The 26,431-nt window shown below is 50.4% G+C and overlaps 3 protein-coding genes across 3 annotated transcripts in view; 1 reads left to right on the forward strand and 2 right to left on the reverse strand.

Moving 5' to 3' along the window:
• The first annotated feature begins 750 nt into the window (after positions 1–750).
• Positions 751–2,808, forward strand: tmem170a (transmembrane protein 170A). Its single transcript, XM_030096365.1, has 3 exons — positions 751–972; positions 1,741–1,911; positions 2,148–2,808. Exons 1-3 carry the CDS (start codon positions 816–818, stop codon positions 2,276–2,278), a joined length of 459 nt encoding a protein of 152 aa, XP_029952225.1. The 5' UTR covers positions 751–815; the 3' UTR covers positions 2,279–2,808.
• A 325-nt stretch (positions 2,809–3,133) lies between these two features.
• On the reverse strand, positions 3,134–10,319 carry LOC115391923 (cytosolic sulfotransferase 2-like). The gene is made up of 7 exons (XM_030096352.1): positions 10,181–10,319; positions 7,685–7,798; positions 7,472–7,587; positions 3,745–3,871; positions 3,557–3,654; positions 3,307–3,481; positions 3,134–3,243 (listed from the first exon to the last, which is right to left on the reverse strand). The coding sequence occupies exons 1-7, from the start codon at positions 10,317–10,319 to the stop codon at positions 3,134–3,136; spliced, it is 879 nt and encodes a 292-aa protein (XP_029952212.1).
• A 2,908-nt stretch (positions 10,320–13,227) lies between these two features.
• LOC115391730 (cortactin-binding protein 2) overlaps positions 13,228–26,431 on the reverse strand; it is a 49,051-nt gene continuing 35,847 nt past the window's right edge. The window contains 16 exon segments of the mRNA XM_030096064.1: positions 13,228–14,684; positions 14,793–14,891; positions 15,004–15,103; positions 15,537–15,588; positions 20,176–20,352; positions 20,433–20,662; positions 21,015–21,193; positions 21,284–21,456; positions 21,533–21,706; positions 21,810–21,909; positions 22,600–22,686; positions 23,205–23,284; positions 23,945–24,040; positions 24,762–25,022; positions 25,094–25,211; positions 25,283–25,450. Coding sequence (XP_029951924.1) covers positions 14,340–14,684; positions 14,793–14,891; positions 15,004–15,103; positions 15,537–15,588; positions 20,176–20,352; positions 20,433–20,662; positions 21,015–21,193; positions 21,284–21,456; positions 21,533–21,706; positions 21,810–21,909; positions 22,600–22,686; positions 23,205–23,284; positions 23,945–24,040; positions 24,762–25,022; positions 25,094–25,211; positions 25,283–25,450 — 2,439 coding nt within the window. The 3' untranslated portion in view covers positions 13,228–14,339.

The raw sequence follows: 26,431 nt of genomic DNA on the forward strand, positions 1-26,431 counted from the left end.
GGTGGTTTTCTCTTGTGAGCGGTCTGTCATGACTGCATGAAGCAGCTGAACGGTGACACTGCAGCTCCTGGGGTTAAACTGAGGACTTGGAGGTCTCACTCCGCTGAGAGAACCATATGAGCCTGGATGGTCTGGAGCGGCAGGAGACCACAGCGGGTGACCCTGCTGTCAGCGGAGAGCAGGGAACATCTGAGGACTCACCAGAACCGCACCAATTCAAGGAGTCTGCATGTATGGGAATTTAATATCGACACCACCTTGTGTCCAGAGGCCTCATCAGAAAGGTTCTCCTAGTCCGTCTACAGAGAGTGTTTGGAGGGAAGAAGTCAAACTCCTCTTTGGAAACGGGGAGGGGGAGGTGACCCGGGTCATGGAGCGGTCCAGAGGTGCAGCTGGTGAGTAGAGGATGTGGACTTCTGACACCATAGCAGACACCTTGGATGATACCATACATCATATTTCACCAGCTCTTATTAGCATGAATGAATTACAGTAGAATCAGTACAAATAACCACAAACCGTACCTGAATTGTGGCACCCTGAATTCTTGTGATGTTTGTCTGCTGATTCATGAATCTGCAGTTAATTGGTGGTTAAAGGCAGCGCAGCAGCAGCCATTAGGTGCAGCGAGTGACTGGAGGTTAACCTGTTAACCTCTCTCTCTCAGTGAGGTGAACGCACTGGTGTAAAGTAAAAGACTCATCCAAGATGGCGGCCACGCTAATCCGACGTGCTGACGTCACAGTGTTTACAGCTAGCTCTGCCTCAGCTAGGTCGATGCTAGTCCGCTTCGAGCCGGGGAAAGACGCAGATTAATGGTTTCATTTCTCTCCTCCGGTCTGGAAACGGCTTCAGACATGCAGGATAAATATCAGGAGCTCGGCTTTTTCCAGCAGATTCCCGGTTTGAACTTTGTGCCGAGGAGAAACGACACGAACCGAGGAAACAACACGTCTCTGAGCGACTTCTCAGGTGATAATGTCTTTAAAAATGTCTCCTGAGGCCGAATTAGCGTCTGTTTTACTGCTGTGTGGGGGTGAAAAGGCTTCGAGTGCGAACAGTGTGGTAAAGTCAAAATAAGAAGCTTGTTTAAACGTGTTTCTATTGTAGCAGGTAACCTGCTAAGCTAGTTAGCATCCTGCTTCACCTGAGCTCTTTAGTCAGTGTTTCCAATCATTTCAGCTTAATAAAGTCAAAGTGAGACGTTCTTATGTCATGATTTCAGATTTCCTTTCAGTACTATTGTAAGAATACTGTTCCCATGTGTGCTGGGTCCAGACGGTTCCTCAGAGTTAAAATACGAACTGTTTCATTAAAATAACATGTTTTTATACAAATTAATTGATCTTAAAAAGCTTGTGACTGCTGCAGCCTGTTTCTAATGAACAGCGTTCATATATCCGAAGAAGAACACCATTTGTTTTATGTTAACAGGTTTTTCTTCCTATAACAAGGCAAACAATAAGCCCAAAACTTAATCACTACTACTCAGTGTGATTCAGTTTGCATCAAAAACACAACAAGCCAAAAATAAACTAATTTAAATCTGAGTTTTCCTCGAGTCTTGGAGGAGCTGGAGACAGTTTGGACCTGGTGAGGAGGACAGAGGAGGACAGAGTCCTCCACCACAAACCTCTGGTGGGGTTTCTGTCTGCTCCCTGGAGCTGGCTCTGATTACCACTGTACACCTGACTGTGTGTGTGTGTGTGTGTGTGTGTGTGTGTGTGTGTGTGTGAGCAGAGATGTGGTACGGGGTGTTCCTGTGGGCCACCGTGTCCTCGCTGGTCTTCCACCTGCCTGCGGCTCTGCTCTGCCTCGTCACGCTGCGCCAGCACAAGGTGGCTCGCTTCATGCCCATCGCCATCCTGCTCATGGGCATCGTGGGCCCGGTGCTCGGGGGAGTCCTCACCAGTAAGTCCTCTGGAGGACCCGCCTGAACGGATGAGGTCCAGCCATCTCTCCTCAGGCCAATGCTACTTTTAAACTAATGGTCTAACGCCGGTGTGTCCTCTGGTCTAATGCCGGTGTGTCCTCTGGTCTGACGCCGGTGTCTCTGGTCTGACGCCAGTGTCTCTGGTCTAACGCCAGTGTCTCTGGTCTAACGCCGGTGTGTCCTCTGGTCTAACGCTGGTGTGTCCTCTCTGCAGGTGCAGCCATCGCTGGTGTGTACAAAGCTGCAGGGAAGACCATGATCTCCTTCGAGGCTCTGGTTTACGGCGTGGGCCAGTCCTTCTGTGTCCTCCTCATCTCCTTCCTCAGGATACTCGCTACCCTTTAGCGCCAGGCCGGAGCCCTGAACCCGGGTCCCCGGAGAGTTCTGGGTCATGTGGGCCGTGTGGAGACCGGCCCAGCCCGGTGCTGCTCCAGAACACAGCCGATGAACTCATGAACTAAAGAGACGCGCAGCGCTGGGCCACCTGTGTGTCCACTGAGGACGAAGCAGGTGGTCCGGGTGTCCCGGTGCGGTGGAGGACTTGGATCACTGGAACCTCTCAGGCTCACAGTCAGATGAACTGCTTGACAGGAAGACGATGCTCATATGCAAGACTCTCTTTCTCCTGATGCCTTACTTTCTATTTTCTACCTGTTCTCTGCCTCTCGCTGCTACTTCTGTTCTCCCTCCTCTCTCTCTCCACCTTCTTCTGGAGGACGTCTGTGTCCCTTTGCCTTGTTCAGCCCAGCAGGGGGCGGAGCGCCGCCGTCCCTCTGGGCTCAACACCCTGTGTGCTGTATTGCAGCTGTTTGGATTTCATTAAATTCCTGCAGTCTTCAGTCTGCTGTTTCATGCTTGTGTTTGGAGAAGAGGAGCTCAGATCCACTGATCCACTCTATAGATCCACTGAATCAGGAGTCCTGATCCTGGAGTGTGGTGACTCTCTCCAGCTGTTTCTCCCTCTCTGGCCCCTAAATCACAATGTTTGTCTGAAACACACACGTCTTTATGAATGAGGTATTAAAACAACTGGAAATAAGAGGAAATACCAAACATCAAAACCAGGCGAGACACAGAACACGAGGACTACACAGCTGTCCTGACATTCTGTTTGACGTCTTCTTGTTTTATTAAATTGATTGTTTAATCCAGCTGATGAAAAGGCATTTGGACCTGAGCTCACACTCTGCAGGGCTCTGCTCAGATCTCAGTGCGGAGGTGAAGAGTGGGATCGATCTTTTTCTTGTAGTCTTCATCGAACTCTTCATCCTGAGCCACGGTGAAGTGGCTTTTCCAGTCACCCACCTGTCCTGCAGGAGCACACACAGTCAGCCCGGTCTGACTTCAGGCCGCCTCGGTGAAGTCGTTCATACCTTTTCTCATGAACGGAGAGACGTCAAATTTCATGAGGGGGTACGTGGAATAGTTGGTCATGGCGTTGTTTCTCATGCTGTCGAACTTCACTCCGCTCATGACTTCAGTCTTCTCCTCGGCCGAAGGGGACAAGCCCAGAAAGGAGCAGAGTTTGTCTATTTCCCGTCCGGTGTCCTGAAAGAAGCGTCGCCACAAGTTAACCTCTCAGAGGAGGACTCGGAGAAGGAACCCACAAAGCAATGCAGTCACCTCGGAAAGGTCTTCGTAGAACATGAAATGGAGTTTTGGATAAGTCCGTCTCTTCCTCCACCAGCCGTTCACGTGATCGAACCATGATCCAAACGGCACTGCAGTCACAGGACGGTGTGTGTGTGTGTGTGTGTGTGTGGGGGGTGAATATCGGCCCCACTGCCACTCCAACATGCAGCCTAACGTACCTTTTCCTGCCAAGAAGGATTGAAAGTAGCAGGTCCAGTCTCCGGGCTCCGGCAGTAAGTCAGTCATACGAGCAAAGTGGAAATAAGACACCATGTTGTCCTTGGCATTGCGCGCAACGTAGATCATCTGCAGATGAGGAAAACAAAAGGTTCATGCCTGAGGAGAAGCTGGCGTCCCAGTAGACGACGGCGTATAATGGTAAGCTAATAGCAGCTAATGTCAGTTTGCAACAGTGACCATGTATCAAGTTCCCGGCATGACGGTATCACCGTATATATGCTAAGGGTGTTTGTTTCAATAACCTTGCTGGCAAGCTGAATTCTCACGGCATATGTTCACACACACCACGGGAATCCATCTTGTACTGCTCGCGCTCATGCGCTTGGGCTCAGATTTTTTTCCTTCGGACCAATCACGCGTCGTTTAGGGCGGGACATGAAGCTTTGACGAAATTTGTCCTCAAATATTCGACGATTCAATTATTCGTTCGAAGGGGCCTGATTCGACGGCCAATCATGCAGTCGAAGCATCGCAAAATGTGGTTATTAAACGAGGACCATTCCATTCCAGCTGTATGGGGGTGCTGAATGACTGGTTTTACATAGAAGTGCTTGTTTTTTTTCCAAATAAACATGATATAAAGCCTATTTGACATACATGTTAGCCTATCAAATACACTGTGGATAAATTTACTTGTACTTTTATTCAATATTCTATCTATTTAGTGTTTGTGAATGAACCACCATGGTGAGTGGCACAGTCCGAGCTCCATCACAGAGCAGCATCTCGGTGGTGATTTGGCTGAACTTTAAAAGGCTCACAATGTCGGAAAAAAAAAAAAAACAGAACTTCAGACCAAGTCAAAGATGATCCAAAAAAAGTCAAATGCAAATTGTGTCCTTTCATATCACTTCACAACAACATGGCTTTCCACATTAAACGGGTCAGTAGCCAGATAATTGGGCTAATAAAAGACGGTTTTGTTACTCAATTCTCATTTTTAATGCTGACTTTTATTTTGTTTAATTGTAATATTTTAGGTTATTATTATATTATTATTTTTATTTGTCTGAAAGGCTAATTCTATTTAATTTAGTGTTTGTTTCTGCATGGATGCTGCGCTGCGAAACGGACCGACACAGTGCAATTAAGCCTATTTCATTTAATTTGAGCAGATAATGTGAGAAATTGTTTAGCCAAAAAAATTGAGCTTATCTGCATAGATTATAGATATAAATAAATGACATGCTTTAGCCCGTTTGTTAGAAGAGGGTTTGGTTCTGGTCATTTGAACTATACTTCATTTGTTTGGTGTTTAGAGTTACGGCACTTTGTTTTTGTTCCAGTCTGTGTTTCAGTGTGTAGGAAAAAATAAATGTTGTTTTACCTGCCTGCGCTGTTTAATATATATATATATATATATATGTGTGTGTATATATATATATATATATATATATATATATATATATATATATATATACATACACATTAGTGGAATCGGGGCTGGCTGTAGGCATAGGCGCCCCGACGCTCCGTGTGAGCACCGCTCTGCACTGTGCTGCGCTGCTCCGATGCCTGTAGGCAAGCTCCGCAGCGCCTCCCCCCGCTACCCCCGCTCCGCCAAACAAGATGATAGATTCTACTATCAGTCGACTATTGGCAGGATCGGATGAATCAGATTCGACTATGGAAATTCTTAGTCGGGGACACCTCTACTAATAATATTAGCATGACTAGCGCAGATTTTCGCTACATAAATGACAAAAATCACTCGACATCTTGTCACGAATCTCACTTTCTATCCACTGTGGGCGTGATTATTGATATTCACTTGCCGGGCGCATGCTGTCAACGTCATTTTCTTCCTTGCGGTGATTGGCTGAAACCAAACATGGTTAGGCGGGCGCACTGTGTCATTCCGTCCAATGAACGCAAATTCCCTCCTTCCCCAAACACATCTGCCGAGTGAAATCCCAGATTGACATGTGAAGCAATCCGTTGCTGCACATGTCAGGATGGCTTTTGCCAGGTTATTGTTTCACAGCACTCTCTTATCGCAAAATCTATGTACACCTCGGCCTGGGCGTCCAGCCGAGCCAATACCCGTGGTTTGGCTTGGAACCGCGTTGTGGGCGAATTCCAGGTGGAGGGGACCCAAACTGAGGCCCTTGGTCCGACACCATGTCCCAGGAAATCCATGGATCCTGAAGACATGAATGGGAAGAACCTCCAGTCTGTTCAGCAGAACGCCGTTTGGCGGAACGTTATGAAGGGAACTATCTCAGAAAAGCGATCTGCCACCGAGAGAATTACAGAGTTCCATTTAGACTGAGGACGGCTGGAGACCGTGTCCAGAGAGATGTCTGCCCGGGGACGGCCAGGGACCGAGAGGGGACTCAGAAGACCAGGAGTCGGTGGTCAGGAAGGTTTGTGTTGGTCGGACACACACAGGTGAACTCTCGGTATCACGGTTCATCGTGGTGCCAAGGTGACGGGTAAGGTGGGAGGAGGTGACCCGCTGGGGGACAGGTGGCCACGGTGTTTCCGAGACGAACAGGCGATTGTTTGGACGGCCTCTGGATTGAGCGAGGAGGATCGAACAGGGACAGGGGTGAATCGTGTTTCACTTCCTTGGACCCAGATCTGTAGGACTGAAGCTGAGCCTTGGTACTCCAGGCTTTGTGGTTCGTCCAGACGAGGAACGGAGCTCCGTCCCCTCCAGGGACACCGCGTGGGGGGGAGCTTCCTGGACAGCCAGGCACACAGGTTGACCCGGTTGTCCTTGGGACTGCCTTGGAGTAGTTTGGCACATACCCCAATTTGATTTGTCGTATTTGTCTCTGCAGGTCCGCCGCCACCGCCGCAGGCGACACACTCCGACTGGACCCTCAGGAAAATGGTTTTCCAATCAATAATCTCAAATGACAATCGTTGTGCAAATTATTTTATGTGCAAATTATCTTTCTTTAAAAGTGCTGTGTGCATTTTAAAATGCTCTGAGTGAGAAAAAAGTGCTCAGTGCAAAGTGCAGCGTCACGTCAAGCGTAATGAGAGGCCTGTTGGTTACACCGCCGTTCAGGGAGAAAGTGAAACATCAACCGTTGTCTGGTTTCTGGTGATCCGCTCCACTCGCTTTGCTGAACTCATCACGACTGACACTTTAACCAGAGGCTCCTCTTCACAGAACTCTGGAACTTTCCTCCCTCCACCGGCTTCAGGTTAGATACACAACTGGTTTTAAGATTCTTTTATTCATTTGTAAGTCTCTGAACGGACTGGTCCCAGATTACTGATCAGACCTTGTTAAACTCCGCCAGCCCTCCAGAGCCCGGAGGCCAGCTTGACACTCCTGGTTCCGTTCTGTAAACCAGAGGAGCCGGAGCCTTTACGGTTCTGTTTTGCAGGGTGAAGCACTTCGGCTGGCCATGGGCCGCTTCTAACGTGCCAGAGAATCAGGTCACACTGACACGAAATTTATCTTAGACTCATGTTGACATTAATTTATATTTGGATCCAGTTCTTTTACGACTACAAGACTGATTGCGACCGAGGACGTTTCATCATTTTTACAGCAGCGACAGTAAAGTTCCTCATCTTATCTCTATCATTGTTTTTGTTGTTTTATTGCTTGCACCGTATGCTTTTATGTGTATTCATGTACGTCAGCGGTGGCTGCTTTAAAGTGCTTTAAACTGAAGTGAGGTTGAGTTGAGCTGAATATCATACCCTGCAGTTGTGCTCCCAGAAGGACTTTGGAACAAACTGGACCGGTAAATGAGTCTTGATGAGACGGGGAGTGGTGAGGAGCTTCTCTGCCAGCTCCGTTCCTATAGGAAGACCAGACCACGTTTTTTTTAATTAGATTGTTGATTTAATTAATGCTGTTATTTGTAGAAAATGTGGTGATTGTGTTTGATTGTCAACCTGAAGCCGTTGTGAGGTTGGTGACCTCCAGGAAAGGAACTCTCTCAGTGATGGGGACGGTCTTCTGACGCTCTGGAGACAAGTGGCCGAAGTACAGCAAATCAAGAATGTAGGAGACCCATGTAGTTCCTAGAGAGAGAGAGAGAGAGAGGGGGAGAGATTAAACAGTGATGCACTTTATCCAACATTGTGAATCATTGAGACGGAAAAGTTAAATCTGTTCTACAGATGAGAATATCAGTGGTGAGGGATGGTGTGTGGGGGGTCTGTGGGGGTCCTGTTGAAGGTTTTCCTCTCCCCTGTCAGTTATGCTGGCTCGTGTGGAATTGTTGGTCTTTCTTTGTGAGTGTCTTGCAGTGACTGTTGTATTGACTGAACTGTTAACTGAATGTCAGCTCATGATTTGCAGAAGCCAGCATGCGCCTGACCCACCAAACATCTGACGTCAGGAAGACGTGCAGATCAGGTCATTTTTGGGTCGGTCAGTCAAAGACCATATCTAAACGTCCGCAGAATGTACAAAATGGATCCAAAATTCAAATGTCATTATTGGACTTTTTTTGACGTCATAATGATGTTCAGGATTTGTACGTCATCCAAAGACCAACTCTAGACGTCAGCAGAACGTACAAAACAGGTCCAATTCAGACCAACATTTATTGGACCTTTGTTTGACGTCATAATGACCCAGCTGGCATTCAACCGACTTTAAACATTGACATTTAGTTGAAATAATATCAGTTGATGAAAAACGTTAATTCAACGTCAAAAAAAGGTTGACACTAAATGGTTGAAGTTGTGTCGTGAACTCACTGTGGAATCAACTTTGAAATATCAGCATTTTTTAGACGTATATCTAATCGTCAGTATTTTTAAAATCATGACTTTGGGCGCCGGGGTGGACCGACTCCTGCCGGTCGAGGCTCCGCGGGGCCCGGGCCCCGGGACCGCCGGGGTCCCCGGCCGGGGCTTTTCTCTGCCCCATTTCTGAACCGGAGTGTGGGCGTCTGCCTGCGGGAGCGGCTTGGATCCGGGCTCTGTGATGACCGCCGGCTGTCTGGGCTCTGAGGGCCTCTCTGGCCTGCTTCTGGCCTTCTCAGGGGTCAGAGGTCATATATGCATGATCACTATCACCATCACTATCACCATCATATTTGCATGATCACTCTGATCTTTAATCACTCTGCACATACTGGGTTACCTTGTCTTCTTGTGGTGGTTAGACTAATGGTGATCTGTAGTGGACCTCTCTTGATGCACGCCCCGAGTTTACTACTAGCTACTACTAGCTATATTCTCAAAAAAAAAAAAAAAAAAAAAAAAAAAAAATATATATATATATATATATATATATAAATATATATATATACATGTATATGTATGGTTCTGTTAGTTTTTGTGTTGGGTGTCGGCTCTGTTTTGGTGTTGTCTAGATTGGGGTTTGGGATTGTTCTTGGTTGCGTGTGGTGCGTCGACAACACTGTTTTGCATTGTGAATTTGTACAAAGGTTGTGCCCCCCCCCCCGTTCTCCCTCTCTTTATCTTTCTCTCTTTCTGTCCCTGCTCTCTGAGCGTTTCCGTCCCGGTCCTGTCCGGCAGCCATGCCGGATGCCAGCTTTAAATAAAGGCAGCAGCAGGAGGAGATTCAGTCTCGTCCTGCTGCTAACATTAAAATCTGTTCGGATGGTAAAAGGCTACAATCATACAATATTGCGCGCCCTAGCTGCCGAACAGGACAAGGGGGGAAAAAAAAAAAAAAAATCATGACTTCTAGAAATTTTGCTGAAATATGTCAGTTGAAAAACGTTATTTCAACATCCAGACAACGTTGATAAATTTACCATTGGAAAAGTGTTTATGTGAATGTTAACCCCCGCCTTGTATTTCTTTTTCTTTGAGTCTGTTTGTTTTCATTGTCTCGTAAAGATAGAATTATGTCTAATAAAAGAGCCGCCCAAGCGGTTAAATTTAGTACATAATTTCATCAAATTGTGAACTTTGGTGAAACACAAAACAAACATTTTTAAAATCACCACTTTGTTTCGTGTGTATCACACTGTATTTCAGGATAAGTAGTTTTCTGCAAATTAGTGGTCACCCTCCCGTTTACAGATGGAAGACACAGTGAACTAATAGCTCAACAGGTAAGGCTGAGGCTTGCTGAACAGCAAGTCGTAAGTTCAAAACTTGTGTTTCATCCGTCTGTAATGAAATGACTAAAAGAATATGCCTGAGCCTCAGACTGGTGGTTAGAGTGCATTTAATTCATAATTTTCTGCACTTTTGCTGCTACACTCCCGAAGACGTTGGGAAAAAGACGTCATCTGGCGTTACAGTCTGCACTTTCAGTGGACCAATACTGGACGTACAAAAATGACCCTAAAAACACGTTTCAACGTGTCTGCACAGTGGGAAAGTTCAAGAGAGCGGGAGAAGTGCGTTAGTATTATAAAAATGACCTTTGTCCATGTACAGTAAGTCATCATGACCGGGGTAAATTCACAAACTGACCTGCTTTGGGATACGTAGCTATCAGGATGTCGTCTGGTCTGGCCTGGAAGGTTTGCAGGGCATCCCAGTTGCCCGTGTAGCGGCAGGTCATCCACACTCCGTGGAAGTCAAAGAGTGCTGGTCGAGCAGGTGACTCCATCACTGCCGGAGGTCCACTGGCTCTGGTCCTCGCTGTGTGACCGATGTGAAGGTCCTCCCATGTGGCCATGTGGGACGATTCAGGGGAGGGACATTCCTCTCTGGCCGGTTCCAACCACCGGGCTGTGCAATGTCAGTCCTCTTTGGTGTTAAGGTCTGAAAGTCTCCACCTCTGAGTCTTTTGAGTGGTTTAACATTTAATTTAGCAATTTTTCAAGTTCTGGCCTCGATGGCCTGTTGGTTAACAGCTCAGTTTCCTGTCCACCACCACAGTAGCTATCGGCCAATGATTTCTTCTTCCTTCCATTTATTAACATTACCTCCTTTGGTTGGAAAATGCTGACATGCAAGTTAACTTCTTAATGTAATTTCTGTTAGGAATATTATGTTTTATAATCATCACTTTATTTTTTGGACTCATGCCAAAGAGTGGCCAAAGAGGCATAAGCATTTGTTCAACATTCTATTAGTTAAGGGAAAATAGGCCCTCACGAAAAAATGTCTCTCTCAGAAGAGCCCAACACTGAAGCTGTGGACAGACGTCACAGTGGACATGTCCAGGATGAAGAGACTTACTGCACATATGAATCACTAGAAGGACTTGTTTGTCTCACGATGGAAGAAATGGGTGGACTACATACAGGACGACTGGAAGTATGAAACACAGAGTGGATGTTTTGTTGTGCAGGGATGAGATCAACCACATTCTTATTGTCTAATAGGTATAAACCTATCCAGGGACCAGATCCTGACTATGAAGACAAGCTGAAAAGCTTAGGAACCCCTCGTGTCAGTTTGCATGATCTATACTGTGATGGTTTCATACAGTGTTGGAGAGAAAGTGAAAGACCTGTACTGGACACACTCAACGCCACGTTTCCTTAACAAAAGCTCTTCGCGAGAGTTGGCAAAATTTGGGAATAATGGCAGGAAAAGGAGATGATGCTACAGACTGGGAGGCTTCCCCACAAGACTATTCAGTCTGAGCACAGGCTAATGCAGGAAAAAACTAAACTGGACATCCAGAGTAACTCCAATGACTCATCTGGATGGAGAACTTACTAACAAGACCTGAGAAGTCTTAAACCCCGTTCCCACTGGAACTAGCGGGTCGACCCGATTAAAACCCGGGTCGGTTGCAGGGTCGACCGACCCGGGTCGAAGTGCCAATTAAAACCTTTCCCACTGCCATGAGGAGCCGGGTGTTAGCGGGTTTAAATGGGTTTTTTGGTTAGTGGGGAAGGGGTGTGACTGACTGAGGAAGATGAAGCCCCTCCAGGTCAAACTGTAAATCAGGACTACTACATGGAAGTCCTCAGACGGCTCCGTGAGGATCTTATTCGCCAGACCTAGCCCCGAGTGACTTTTCTTGTTCCCCAGGTCGAAGAAGCAGCTGAAGGGACAGCGGTTTGCAGATGTGGAGGAGGTGACAGACAAATCGCAGCCGGCCCTGAATGGCACAATTACACACGGGTGTGGCGACGCATTCGTCAAGTGAGAGACACGGCTGGAGCGCTGCATTAATGCGGATGGAGATTATTTTGAAGGCGGCGGCGGTGTTTTATTTTGAAATGTAAGAAATAAAAAGTTACAACCAAATTCCGATTACATTTGGGTACGCCCTCGTATATGTATATTACTCCAAATTCAGAAACAGGATTGACACCGTTTGAAATTATGTATGGAATAAAATACTTCGTTCCAGGAATAGGATTATTGAAGGAGCACAGGAAGGACGGGATATATTAGACTACATGAAGAGTGTTGCAACATAAATATGTGATAATAACTATCCATATACAAGATACACCCTTCTCATTACAGGATGGAGAATCACCTGTTAAAGCAGGAGATTGGGTCCTGATAAAGGTGATCAGGAGGAAAACTTGGTCCTCTCCTCGGTGGGAAGGGCCTTATCGGGTGCTGCTAACTACACCTACCGTAGTCAAGATGGCGGAAAGATCCTCCTGGATTCACCTTTCCCACTGTAAGAGACGGGCGTTTCTCCAACATATACCAAACGGTGAAGGGGGAAGTGTGACTGCAAAGGGGAGTACATGTGCTGAAAACATGGATTATCGTTGGACTGGCTGTAAGGTTTCTGGTGGTCCTGACGGTCCTGTGGAGGCCAACGACAAGGAATGAAGAGAAACAGAAGTCTTGATGAAGGACATGAGGCTGACTCGTGGTACAGAATGGCACAGTTGGCTGTACGATGTGACGAACTGCTACGATCTGTGTTCATATGTACCTCGCCACGCTGACAGGAACCCGACCGCCACCCCAGAACCTGAAACCTTGATAGGAACCATGGGAGTTTTTACCTACAAGTACTTTCTGACGTATGGAGATAAAACTTCTCTGACCACTGATGTAGGTAACTTGACCATCGAAGAGCTCCCTCAAGGTAAAGAATGGTGTAACTGACACAATTCCAGCGAATCCACAAATGTTACTGACAAAAGAGGGATTGTCACGGCCTGAAATCCGAAGAAATCTACATTGTACATAAAGAGAAACTGTGTTCAGACACTCTTTTGATTCCAACTTTTCAAGAGAATTGTACAAATATAGTTAATCATCCCCTGTACGGTGCAGCTATGCAAATGACCTGTACAGGAGCGTTACCGAGGAGAAGTCTAACAGCCTTGGTTCAGGAGGCCAAGATAGAAGGTCGGATCTCAAAACAAGAAATGAAGTTGTTGGTTTGGAGTGAAGTGCTAAAAGAACACTGAGAACTGAGCAGTGAGATCTGTTCTCGACATTTTACAGGCTCCTCATGAACGTTACTGATCTGAAGAGTCAGACGAGCTGCTGAGGAGCCTTCAGGAGCCCATGTGGACTCTGGATCTGCGGTTTGGGGTCTCGGGTGGATCAGTAAGAATAAACACAAGAGAAAAGGCCGATGGGGGTTTTTAACAGTGTCATTTTTAATGTTTGTGCTTGAAAGACAAAAACCTCAAACAGCTATCTTACACATCAAAATCATAGACGGACTAAAATCTCTCCTGTACATATGTATAGATATATATTCATAGGTATAAATATATATGTATATATATATTATATATATATAAACAACGTGTCCTTGAACAGAGGAGCTCCACAGTCGTCACGGGAAGCCGGAGTTCAACAGAAGCTGAGTCGGGGAGGGAAGGATGGGACTTCACATATTTATTATGGCTTACAGCTGACAGAGGACATCCTGTGTTCACACACTCCAGTACTTATTGCCACATCCCGTCCACTTCCACACAAGCCGGGGCTCAGAACCAAACTTACAAACACTATGTACACCAGTCTTTTTTTGTTTTTTAAATTCAGCAGTTTTGCTTTAAGGAGTCGATCACTGTACAAGCGTCATACCACGTACACCAATCTATAGAGCATCTCAACCTACCGATTCTTATTTACAAGTAGATTTGGTAAAACCCTGATTATTTCAACAGTATTTGAACCAACCTTGCAAAGATAAAACACTTGAATATTTCAAAATACTTAATAGTAAAATAGCAAAAACAAACGAGAAATAAAACAAAAACAACAAAAGCAAGAAGGAGAAAAATAAAAACCTGCTCGTTTCTCTCTTTGAAAGACGCTTCAGGTTCTTCGCCGCAGGAGGACAGCGCTGTAGTACCAGCCGTGGACACCGGGTGGCAGCACTGAGCCTCTGTAGTCTGAACTGCTTTAGGAGGTGGAGAAGCGCTGCAGCTTCTTCTTCTGTCCCGCTGTGAAGTGCCGAAGACTCACTGCCGCCCCCTGTGGCACGAAGTGGTAAGGCGGCGTGGAACCTTCAGGACTGTTCTCCACCTGCCAGGCACCTTCGGCTCTGCTGCGCCGCCTCTCTTCCTTTTCCACAAGAACCTTCTTCTTCAAGTCCCTCGAGCGATACATAATTCAAATACTGTATTAGATTAAACTATGGTCCCCAAGTACACAGCTGTGGTAACAAGTACGCATAACAAGTACAAATACTGAGTCCGAGGTGGTCAGTCTTTACATGGGGGGGGGGGGGGGGGGATTATTTGTTGTTGTTGTGTTCGTGCAGGTCTCTGTGGAGGATCCAGACCTCCTGCTGTGTCTGCTTGTTGTGGTTGACGTTGTTGCGGTAGTTGTTGTTGCTTCTGCTGCGGTTGGAGGGCGTCTGGATTCGGCTGGGACTGCTGCTGCTGCTGGAGGAGGAGGAGGAGGAGGAGGAGGAGGAGGAGGAGGAGGAGGAGGAGGAGGAGGGCGGGGCTCGTGTCTGCTGCCCCCTGCTGCTGCTGCTGGGGATGGGGAGCTGCGATTTGGCTCGAGGGCCTGAACGCCGATCGCCGCTCTGCACCGACGTCCGCTGGGAGCTGAGACCTGACGGGCTGACGGGGGTCTGCGGAGGAAGAGCAGGGAGAACACGAGTCTTCTTCAGGTTCCTACAGTTCCCACAGAGGCAGACCCCAGACAGCCAGCAGAGACAGCCGGTCCTCCTCAGACTCACCGCTGGCGGCGGCGGCTGCACGGCGCTCTCCTCCTGAAGCGGCGGCGCCTCGCTGGGAGAGCTGGAGAACTGCACCAGATCCTCTCTGTTTCCAGAGATCTGTGAGGATCAGCAGAGCAGAGGTCAGACAGGACCAGGACCAGGACCAGGACCAGGACCAGGACCAGAGGGGACCACTGGGGTGGGGCAGGTGGAGAAGATCAGGACTCACCTTGCTGATGTCGGGCTCGGACCTGCTGGAGTAGATGGTCTGCAGCTCTCCGATCAGATCACAGTCATCGTCAGAGAAAACGCTGAGAGCCGCAGACTCCCTGAAAAACAGACGAGCTGAGTGGAAGCTCTGCAGCCCGACGCCGAGCCGGAGAGCGGGAACCACACCAGGATCAGTCCAACCAACCAACCAAACCATGAACAATCAAATCATTCAACCCACGATCAATCAAAACAATCAATGAAGTCAATTCAATCAGGAGGAAACATCAATCAATCAATCAATCAATCAAACCAGGATCAATCCAACAAGGAATAATCATACAAATCAAACCAGGGTAAATCAAATCAATCAATCCAAAGCCCTTATCTGAGGACACACACACACACACACACACACACACACACACACACACACACACACACACACACACACACACACACACACACACACACACACACACACACACACACACACACACACACACACACACACACACACACACACACACACACACACACACACACCCCTACCTGTGGCTGTTGCCGTTGGAGACGAAGCAGCCGTCAGAGCCGGACAGTGGAGCTGTGTTCAGAGACACGGAGCCGTTAAAGGAGAGAGAACTACAACTACTACAAACTAAACAGTTTAATAACTGCTCCATCGCTTCACTGTGTTTTCATGATCATTCTGGGTGTTCATACCGCACTGACCCCAACCCTACCCCCAATAACCCTAACCCTAAAACCCTACAACCCTAACCCCAACCCTACCCTGCTAACCCCAATCCTGACTTTATAAGCCCAACCCTACCCTGATGAACTTACAACCCTAACCCTATAACCCCGACCTATAACTCCAATCCTAACCCTACAACCCTACCCCTACACCCCTACACCCCTAACCCTACAACCAGGGCTGTAACAATAACAGATTTTTGGATCGTTATCTTTTTGTAACATAAAAGATCCGAGTGGATCGGACCACGGCACCAAGATCGTTCAGATGCATTAAGAACGGTCCGATGGCCCGGATTTATGCCCGCGCATCGGTTTTTTACATTCAACTACATGTTGTGACCAGTATGTATACACAAACACTGCCTCCACGTCGCCGCCATGCTACTGCTTTCTATTAAAGCCTCAAAGTTGTCTCAAGTCTAAAGTCTCAAGACCTCTGATCTGAAAAGAGCCTGGTTGTGACTTTGGAACCTGAACGCCTCACAGCTGAGCGACCGTCACCTGCTGCATCCTGGAGCAACACGATGATCACTGAACAACAAGATGAAGATAAAACAAGCAGAACAGCAAACAGCCACGCTAAACCCAGAAATTAAACCCACCACCTCAACGTTTCCCTCGTTCTCTCCAAGCCGCCGCTACGCCGCTCAGACACTTCCTCTCAGAACTGAACTGTCCGTCAACAACACCTTTCCCGTTCTGTCCCAGAAGCTCAGTTTAAATCTTCTTTCCACCGTCTCAGAAGTTGAGATTACGTCCCGTCGGCTGATGTTTAAACACAAAGGAATCGTTCAAATCCAGCTAGTTCATCGGTGGCTAACAGCTAAGCTAACCTCTGACTGCAACGTCTGGCAGCAGGACGCTTTTACGAAGTGTCCCTGAACGCAGCACAGTGCTGCACAGCGCCGCAGGTTGTTCACTGAATCAGAGGGTTTCAGGTGTTTCACAGGTGATGAAGACGGTTTAGGAGGAGCTGGATCCTGACAGGTTAATCGACGGCGTTACTGCCTCTGTGAAGCAGGTGTCTCAGATTCTTAAAATCTGATGGGCCAGATGTTATTGTTCGCGGGCCACTTTTTATTTATTTGTATTTATCATTAAGTTGAAATTACTGTAGTTGTTGAAGTCTGTTTTGGTTTTCTCTGAATACATAAAAGATAAAGAAAAGCTGTTTTGAAGTTTAATTCCTGTTTTTCTCTCTTAGTTACAGAGGGCCTGAGAGTTACAGTAAATTTTCAACTTGTATCGAATCGGATTGAATCGAATCGCTGAATATCTCTTATGAATCGCCCTTGAATCGAATCGTAGCCTGTGAATCGAGATCGAATCCAACTGCCACACCCCTTGTTTATGGTAACACTGATGGAGTCACTTCATCAAAGCAGATCAGAGGCTCAGACGTCACAGAGTACAGTTCATTACTGTATTGTATCTCAGCGAGCGTGCAGCATCTTTCTTGAGTTCCCAGTGTTGTAGAGGTGCTTATTCCAAGATGGAAAGTAAGAAGTAGAGGTCGACCGATATGGGTTTTTTGGGGGCCGATGCCGATATTTTCAAAATACAATTTGAACAAAGTAGTCAGAAACAAGGCTGTAAAAAAAAAGCCATACATACAAATAAAAACATAACTCCAGTCATGCATTATGTGGAGGAATTTGCGGGTGGCTAATGCATGTTTCAGAAAAAGCCCCATGATTGATTATTTACTCTTTTACTCTCGCCATTTCCTCCTATTTACTTTGTTCTGTTGTTAACTACAGTAGTGGTGTGTTTTCACCAACACGGTTGAACACACACAAGTAAAGTCAGCTCAGACCAGCTGATCTCTTACTGCTAAAACTTATCACAAAGTAGCATTTGATATGCAGGGTTTCCGCCAGACCTTTTCAGTCCGGGCGCCCTGCCCGCGCTAAATTGTGCAGCGACCGGACAACGGGAGAAAAAGATGAAGAAGGAAAAACAAAACAAAAAAAAAAAAACTCTCTGACGGTCGAACACGGCAGCGTTAGCAGCGTTAGCAGCGTTAGCAGCGTTAGCAACGTTAGCAGCGTTAGCACCGCGGCACGACGCGCTTCCTGGCCAAACTTTTTCCTGCAGTAAACACTGATCTGCTGCAGACTGGAGCCATTTAGCCACAAAAACGTTGAAATGTTCAACAAATCCATGATTCACTGCAGATGCAACAGATGCAGACTTTTTCCACAGCCTGGACTCCACCGAGCACACTCCGCTCTGAGGAAATGATGCAGCAGCGTGCCACAGGGGTCCTTTCTTGAGCAGCAGCTTTAGCTGCCCGCACATGTGCCTGATCAAAAATTGCATCATTTTATACAACGGATCAAAAATCGGCTCTTTAAAAGAAAATACAGCCGATGGCCGATGGAGAAAAATGTCCAAATATCGGCCCGATATATCGGCCGACCGATAAATCGGTCGACCTCTAGTAAGAAGCTTGGCAAGAGAAGGTCTGGAGACCCCGAGTACTACCGAGGGGATCAGTCTAAACGGATAAAGTCCCTCCGTGAGACGTTGTTTCATTATCGGGATTTTAGCGTTCAGCAAACCGCTGAAATCTCTGCATTGATGCATCGCCTGGCCGATTTAGAGCAGGAGAACCAGAGACAGGTGAGAGAGCTGTCTGTTTAGAACAGAAACACAAGTATACTACAGCTCACTGTTTAAAGAATGCCATGAACAAGACCTTTTTTATTTGTGTTTTAAACTACAGGCGCCAGCTCTGGAGGAGCAAAAACAGCTGTTGGCCTCCCAGCTGGAGGAGAAAGATCGGCAGCTGAGAGAAGCTGTGGCTCAGAAGGAGCTGCAGCAGAGGAGGTTCAGCCAGATGAAGGCGCTCGGCCACAAGATGAGGGCAGAGAGCAACAAGCACTGGGAGGCTCGCTGGCATACAAGGGAGGAGAGGCTGGCTGCTAAGGAGGACAGTGTGAGAAAACAACACCAGAAGGAAGTCAGCCAGCTGAGAGAGGAGGTCAGCTCTCTGAAAGAGGCTGCACAGAGCCAGCAGAATGACCCCACACCACAGCAGCTGGCCTCCCAGCTGCAGGACAGAGAGCAGCAGCTGGAGGAAGAGCGAGCAGCCAGACGCCTCCTGGAGCAGAAGCACCAGCAGCAAGTGGCCCAGCTGACTGAGGAGAAGGAGGCTCTGAACAGGAAGCTGCAGGCGTCCCACCAGACCAGGAGAGAGTGCGTGGCCAAGTGGGCGGATCGCTGGCTGCTCCGAGAAGAGGAGGTGGAAGCAGACATGGCGTCTCTGAGAGAGGAGCTCCGCCTGCAAAAGGAGGCTCTGATGGAGGAGAAGCACAGCCATCTCTCCAGACTCATCCAGGTAGAAACACACATTCAGTCACTGCTTTGATTCACAGCGTTTCACACAACCTCAGCTCTTTTCGGTTTGTCTGGAGATGAACCGGTTTGGAACCACAAGCTCCAGGAGACAGTAAGCGGTTTAGAAAGTCCATCAATGACCATTTTCACTCTTTTTTTTCCAGCTGCAGAAGATAAACGCTGAATGGAGGCGCAAATATAAAGCTGTGGAAGCTCGACTGGAGGAGGAGGGGATGCTCAGAGAGGAGAGCTTCAGACAAAGAGGAGCTGCTCCCAGACGCCAGAGAGGCAGAGGAGAGGAGGACGAGCATCAGGGCTCTGTTAGGAGGAGGCCGCTGGAGGAGCAGGGAGGAGATTTAAGGGAGGCAGCATCCAATAAGGAGGAACCAGAGGAGAGAGTGCAGATTTAAAAAAACAACAACAAAAAACAATAAATTCATTCACTTCAGTGAATTTTTCAGGCTGTCTGTGTATCAATGACACAATGACTTGATTAGTGATCAATATGTCATCTTCATGCTTCCAGAAGAGTTTTTTCTATTCATGCCAAAAGTCTGACTTCACACTTGTCGATGAGAGTGCTTCATTATGAAATGAGCCACAGCCTTGATTGTAATCGCCAATCAGATTAAGTAAATCATCACGTACTGCACATATCATCATTTTACATATCATCAAACAAACCCTGCATTGATTGTGAGAGTCCCAGGCTTTCTGTTTTTCTCTCTTACTTACAGAGGGCCTGAGAGTTACAGTAAATTGTCAACTTGAATCGAATCGGATCGGATTGAATCGAGTCGAATCGCTGAATACCTTTTATGAATCGCTCTTGAATGGAATCGTAGCCTGTGAATCGAGATCGAATCGAACTGTTTTGTGGGTCAAACATTCACACCCCTACCTATAACCCTAACCTCTAACCCTACAACCATAACCTTTTAACTCTAACTCCAAACCCCTTGACCCCCTAACCCCTAATCCTGATGGCAGCGACCCCTTCCTGTCTTCCACCAGCAGGGGGAGCAGCTGACCGCCGTGCTGACATGAGTGTGTTCCTCTGAGAACCCGGCCGGTGGAGCAGCAGTCCTACCCTCTCTGAAGGAGCCTCCGCCGCTCCGGCTGAGGGCGGGGCCTCCTTTCTTCCGGGGGCTGGTGTTGGAGCGTCTGAGGCGTCCGCCGTCCCGCCCCCTCCGGGCCCCTCGGTAGGAGCCGACGGCCGACAGGGGGAAGGCGCCGCCGCCGAGCTCCAGCAGGTAGCGCTCCATCTCTGAGGGTGGAGGAGGACAGGGCGTTGAGGGCGGAGCCTGTCTGTCAGGCGGCGAGCGTCCGCTTCCCGCCTGAACCCACCGTGCCGAGGCAGCGGGCAGCCCACCACCACCGCTTTGTTCACCAGGATGCTGAGCGCCGCCTTCACCACCGCCTGCTGCCCGGCGCTCAGACCGCTGTTGCTAGGAGACGGCCTCTGCGAGGAGGAGGAGGAGGAGGAGGAGGAGGAGCAGCGGCGGGCCGTTACCCGGGAGATGATGGCCTCCTCCACACGGGGGACCACCACTGCACTCCAGAGCCGGGCGAGCCACCTGCGGGTCAGAGGAGAACGCAGGGTTCTAACCGGACACTCAGGGTTCTGCAGCGGGTTCCATCCTTCACCCAGTCAGCACTCCATCCCTGAACAGCACAGAGCGGAAGACTCTGGAAACCTTAAAGATATGAACCCAGATTCAGGGGAAACAGCATCTACCGCTCCAGCTGGATGTACTACCACTCTCTACCACAAGAGGGCTCCATGAGTCCTGTCAGGCCGATCCTGTGGAACAGGAAGTCTCTGGTACTTCCTGTCATCATGTCTCTCGTCTCGTTTCTCCACATTAACGTGTCCAAACCTGCACTGCTTGTAATTTGACCCCAGCTTCACTGTGCAGCCACACACACCTGACAGCGGCGTGTGTGTTGCCGGGGACCAGGGGACAGGACAGGAAGAGCTGTGGACCCAGCAGGGCCTCGTGGGTCCCCAGGCGGGACAGACAGGCGTTGAGCTGGCGCCAGACCTGGTCCACCCAGACCACCAGCCGCTCCAGGAGGCCGTCCGGGGACCACGGTCCTGTTCCCATCTGGAGACGGGGAGGAACCGGGGGGAGAACGTCACTGGCGCCGACCCAACGGGCGAGGGGCGCCACCCAGCAGACTCCGCCCACTCTCACCTTCTGCAGCAGCTTTCGGCGGAGGTGCCTTCCCAGGAGGCCGTGCAGCGGTTCCTGGTCCCAGCGAAGGGTCACCCAGCGGAAATGCTGCTGGAGGCGGAGCTCCGCTCCCTGGAGGCGGGGCTTGGACAAGGTGCCAATCAGGAAGTTCCCCTCAGAGAAGTGGTGAGGACCTGAGGAGACGTCCGGCACGGCGCCATCAAGAGGCGGACTGACCGCCTGGCAGCGTCTCATTCAGAAACACTTTACCAGAGGTCAGCAGCAGAGGACACGCAGAGCTCCGGTTGTCCAAACTGTGGCACAGGTCCCCCAGCAGGCCGCTCAGAGACGAGGCCTTCTCCAGACCCTCCAGCAGGACCACCACGCAGAACCCCCCACGGCCTGGACCCCCGCGCTCAGAACCGGACCCGGGGACCAGGAAACCTGCATGACGGGGAGGCGGGGGTCACACACTGACCGTGTGTGTGTGTGTGTGTGTGTGTGTGTGTGTGTGTGTGTGTGTGTGTGTGTGTGTGTGTGCGCTCACCACAGTTGATAAAGGTCTCCAACAGCTGCTCCTTGGTCAGACTCTCATCCACCTCCACCCTCACCACGTCACAGCTGAGCCCCCCCGACTCCTGCCTGGACTGGAGGAGACCGGAGGAGAGAGGGAGGAGGGACGAGGGATGAGGATCAGGTTGCCATGGAAACAGAGGAAATGTACCGGCAGCGCTATGTGAGAGAACCGAGCAGAATGAGAACGTGAATGAGGAGAAAAGAGACCAGCTCGTGTTCATCCCATCAGGAGGAGACACACATTTACCACCTTCTACACCGTCTCACACACACACACACACACACACACACACACACACACACACACACACACACACACACACACACACACACACACACACACACGTCCTCCGACTGTTCCCTCCACCACATGAAGTCCATTTAATAACTCGATGTTTGGAGGTCAGGGGTGGAAACATGAGGCCCGGGGGCCAGAACTCGTCCTCCAGAGGTTTCATATCGCTCACAAAACGAGACAGCAACACCTCCAAACCAGCAGCTGCTGTTCCCAGTTTGTCCACCAGGGGGAGACATACTGAAACCAAGGAGGGCTCATCTGAGGTGATGGAGGCGATGGAGGCAGTGTTTTCTCGGTATTTCTGACTGTTGCATGGCTCTGCTGCAGAGGACAATCTAACTATTCCAAACCTCAGTCTCTTCCTGCTGTGGAAGATAAAGGGTTAGGGGTTTAGGGGTTAGGGGTCAGGGTAGCCTCCAGCAGTTGAGGGTTGGAACGCCGAGGCAGCCTGAGCTGGACGTACCTTGATGCAGCGAGCCACCAGGCCGGCCAGCCGCTCCAGACAGCTCCCCTCCGGACCCTGGAAGACCAGGTTTCCATACTGCTCCACCTGCGCCACAGGACACAGTCATGCTCTGCTGCTGCACAGCGGTGTGTTTTCCACAGCTGGATGCAGATCTCACAGAAGGATCAGATCTGTAAGGAGCTCTGATGTTGCTCTTCTCTCAGCCTTAATGAGGAAAACTGGCTCTTGGTAAAGAATACAGGCAGTAAAATACAATCTTTCTCTGTTTAGACTACTGATATCCTTCAGTGAAGCTGAGTGGAGGAAACATCACACCAGCAGGGGGCAGCATGGAGCGGGGAGCGGGGCAGGAGGAGGCAACAGAAACACAACAGCCTCCTCTTCCTCCATTTCTCTCACTGCAGGCCTCTCACTTCTTCATTTCTCTAAAGTCTTAAGTCCCATAATCCCCCCAATCCCTCACAGGGTGTGTGTGTGTGTGTGTGTGTGTGGGGGTATGTGTGTGTGTGTGTGTGTGTGTGGGTATGTGTGTGTGTGTGTGTGTGTGTGTGTGTGTGTGTGTGTGTGTGTGTGTGTGTGTGTGTGTGTGTGTGTGTTCTCACCAGGCGGACGCAGTTGTGCAGCAGCGACAGGGGGAGGAGGGATTCTAGAGCCAGCTCATCCAGACACGACTCAGACAGACCTGAAAACACACACACACACACACACACACACACACACACACTGAGGTTTCAGACTGCACCTCAGTTACGTCATGCAGACGATGTTCAAGGTGCCCTTGAAGTCCGCCCGTCCGAAAACACTCTCACACTCACGTCTCCTGTCTGTGTGTGTGTGTGTGTGTGTGTCTGTGTGTGTGTGTGTGTGTCTGTGTGTGTATGTGTGTGTGTGTGTGTTTGTGTGTGTGTGTGCGCAGAGGCTCATTTTCAAAGCGGAGTCAGAATAAGCGGCGTGGCTGAGCAGAGGCTTCAGGTGGATTTTAAACCCGTTCGCTGCTCTGAGTCTGTAAAGAGCTTCCAAACAGAAGAGCAGACTGGAGACGGGTCGAGGACTCCGGTCCCAGAACCGTCCTGCTGACTCATGACGGGCAGAACAGAACCAGTTCCTTCTGATCTCTTCAGGAAATGAATCAAAGCTCCATCTGAGCGTATAAATCAGTCAGACTGAACCGGTTCCTGTGCTCGGCTGGAGCACGCTCACACGCCTGCAGGAAGCGGTGTTTGATCCGGATCGCTCTGGCCCGGGTCCTGGATCTCAGTGCCACGCCGCCTACACCGAGACCCATCCAGGAACGTTGGCAACCCGCGTTTCGTGCGGCAAACGGCGTGCGGGCAGCGCGTACCTTTGAGGCGGACGGTGACGGTCTGGCTGAGGGGCTTCCGGACCAGGTCCCAGGGGGGCGGGGCCAGGTCCTGACCCGGGGACCACTGGGTGTCTCCTGGAGCAGAAGAAGCAGCAGCGCAGCGTCAACACACAGCAGGTCCTGCCTGTCAGCTGGAGTGGGAGTAACACTGCTTCCTCTGCTACTCTGCACCATCTGGTGGCCCAAAGCGGTACTGCAACACAAACTTACTCAAACTCTACGGCAAACCTGACAGTCCTGATGGACGAGAAGAAACCCAATCACAGCCTGCAACAAGCAGAGTTCAGAGGTCATCTCCCTGACTACAGCCGGCTGTGGACATGGCGGGTTTTGCTGGGTTTCCCTCTGCCGTCATTATTCTGGCACTCAGAGGCTCTTGGGTAATTTAATAAACACTGCAGCAATGAAAGCTTTTCAGCATCGACCATTTGTGCATCTGAAATGACCTAAATAGTCCAGAGTAACACACACACACACACACACACACACACACACACACACACACACACACACACACACACACACACACACACACACACACACACACACACACACACACACACACACACACACACACACACACACAGTCTCTAATGTGAACCTCGATAAAGCCTCTGCACACAGAGAGGAAGAACAGCACGGAGGAGAAACGTATGTTGAACTCGTGAATTATTGACGGAGAGCGTCTTGTGACGGGACGAGCGCCGTTCTGCAGACGGACCGGTTCAGACCGGGCCGGAGGCTCAGCAGGTGGATGAAGGAGTGTCCAGCTGAGGGGAGCCGGGCGTTTCCTCACCGATGAGGACGGAGGAGACGCTGGAGGCGCTGAGGCCCAGCAGGGGGCGCTGCGGGGCCTCCTCCCCCTCCGACGGCCCCTCCCCACACAGGGTCTGCAGGTAGGAGGTGAAGGCGTGTCCCACGGCGGCGCCGAGCTCAGCCCACCGCGTGGCCCGGTCCACCGACACCCGGCCCAGCAGCAGGGGGCCGTCGGGGCCCCCGTCCTCCTCCAGGGACCCGGACCCGGAGCACTGGAGCCGAAGCAGCACCCGGTACGAGTCTGGGGGGGCAGAGAGGGTGAGCGAGGCGAGCGGGACCGGTCCGGACCTCCCTCCAGACCCAGGGACCCACCCAGGTTCTCCAGCAGGTCTTTGCAGTCGTCGGTCGCCACGTCGTGGATGGTCCGGTCACACCGGTCCCGCCGGTCCACGTCCTGCTGGCTGTAGCTGCACAGCACCTCCAGGCAGTCCTGCAGAGACGGCGGGCTGAGGCGGCGCTCGCCACGGCGGACCCTCGGTCTGGAGACGGCGTGCTGCTCACCATGAAGCCGAGGGCGGCGGCCGTGTGAGCGGCGGTCCAGCCATCGGCGTTGGCCCGGTTCAGCAGGGCCGCGGGGGGGTCGGGGGTCGCGGCGGGGTCGCCGAGCAGGAGGCGCAGCGTGTCCACGTGTCCGGAGCGCACGGCGGCGTGCAGAGCGGTGCAGCCGTCCTGCAGAGAGGCGAGCAGACGTCAAGCTCCGAGAACGCCACGGTCACCACCGGCAACAACGCCGTGAAAAACCACTCCCTCATCCGTTCACTCCTCCACTCCCTCATCCGTTCACTCCTCCACTCCCTCATCAGCTCACTCCTCCACGCCGCCATCAGCTCACTCCTCCACTCCCTCATCCGTTCACTCCCTCATCAGCTCACTCCTCCACGCCGCCATCAGCTCACTCCTCCACTCCATCTGAACCCAGACTCCTCCTATTCTGATCCCACAAACCAAAGTCCCATCAGAACCGTTCTGACGGTTTGAACCCGTCCTCCTCCTCAGAGTTGAATCGTTACATTCGACCCACCGCCTCCGGCTAAAAACAGCTGCTGATGGGGGGGGGGGGGGGGGGGGGGGGGGGGGGGGGGGGGCACGGTACCGCTCTGCGGGGGGGCTGCTAAAGTAGAACAAAGCAGGTAACTAAATACAGGTCGGTGCTGGCGGGGTTGGGGGGGTGGGGGGGGGGGGGTTGGCTGGCACACGCTGCCACGGCAACCAGCGGTCCCTATGGTTGCCATGGAGACCCCAGAAGCCCGTACCACTCATCATCCCAACCCGCCGCTCGCTGTGCGGAGCAGGAAATGTGTGAAAGCAGAGCGGAAACCGAGAGAAATGGAAGAGAAACTATGGAAACCAGAGAGAAGCGAAGTGAAACCGGTTCAGTCAGATCACATGAATGAACGGAGGCAGAGGCTGGCGGGGGACAGGGACTGCTCCACTCCCTTCACCGTCCTCCACCTGGTACGGCCCCAGAAGACTGGACAAACTCTTCAAACCACGGCAGCAGAAAACCATTCTGGACACAGCGGGACACAGCGGGACACAGCTGGACACAGCCGGACACAGCCGGACACAGTCGGACACAGCGGGACACAGCTGGACACAGCCGGACACAGCGGGACACAGCGGGACACAGCTGGACACAGCCGGACACAG

Source organism: Salarias fasciatus, chromosome 7, assembly GCF_902148845.1.
Source record: "Salarias fasciatus chromosome 7, fSalaFa1.1, whole genome shotgun sequence".
Taxonomy (NCBI): domain Eukaryota; kingdom Metazoa; phylum Chordata; class Actinopteri; order Blenniiformes; family Blenniidae; genus Salarias; species Salarias fasciatus.

Bases quoted from the DNA above. Each gene is read 5' to 3' on its own strand.
- tmem170a (XM_030096365.1), top strand. From the start codon at position 816: ATGGTTTCATTTCTCTCCTCCGGTCTGGAAACGGCTTCAGACATGCAG. The intron at 973-1,740 runs GTGATAATGTCT...GTGTGTGAGCAG, and splicing joins GTCTCTGAGCGACTTCTCAG to AGATGTGGTACGGGGTGTTC. The intron at 1,912-2,147 runs GTAAGTCCTCTG...TCCTCTCTGCAG, and splicing joins GCTCGGGGGAGTCCTCACCA to GTGCAGCCATCGCTGGTGTG.
- LOC115391923 (XM_030096352.1), bottom strand. From the start codon at position 10,319: ATGGAGTCACCTGCTCGACCAGCACTCTTTGACTTCCACGGAGTGTGG. The intron at 7,588-7,684 runs TCACAACGGCTT...AAAAAACGTGGT, and splicing joins TTTCCTGGAGGTCACCAACC to CTGGTCTTCCTATAGGAACG. The intron at 3,244-3,306 runs GTATGAACGACT...GTGCTCCTGCAG, and splicing joins CTCTCCGTTCATGAGAAAAG to GACAGGTGGGTGACTGGAAA.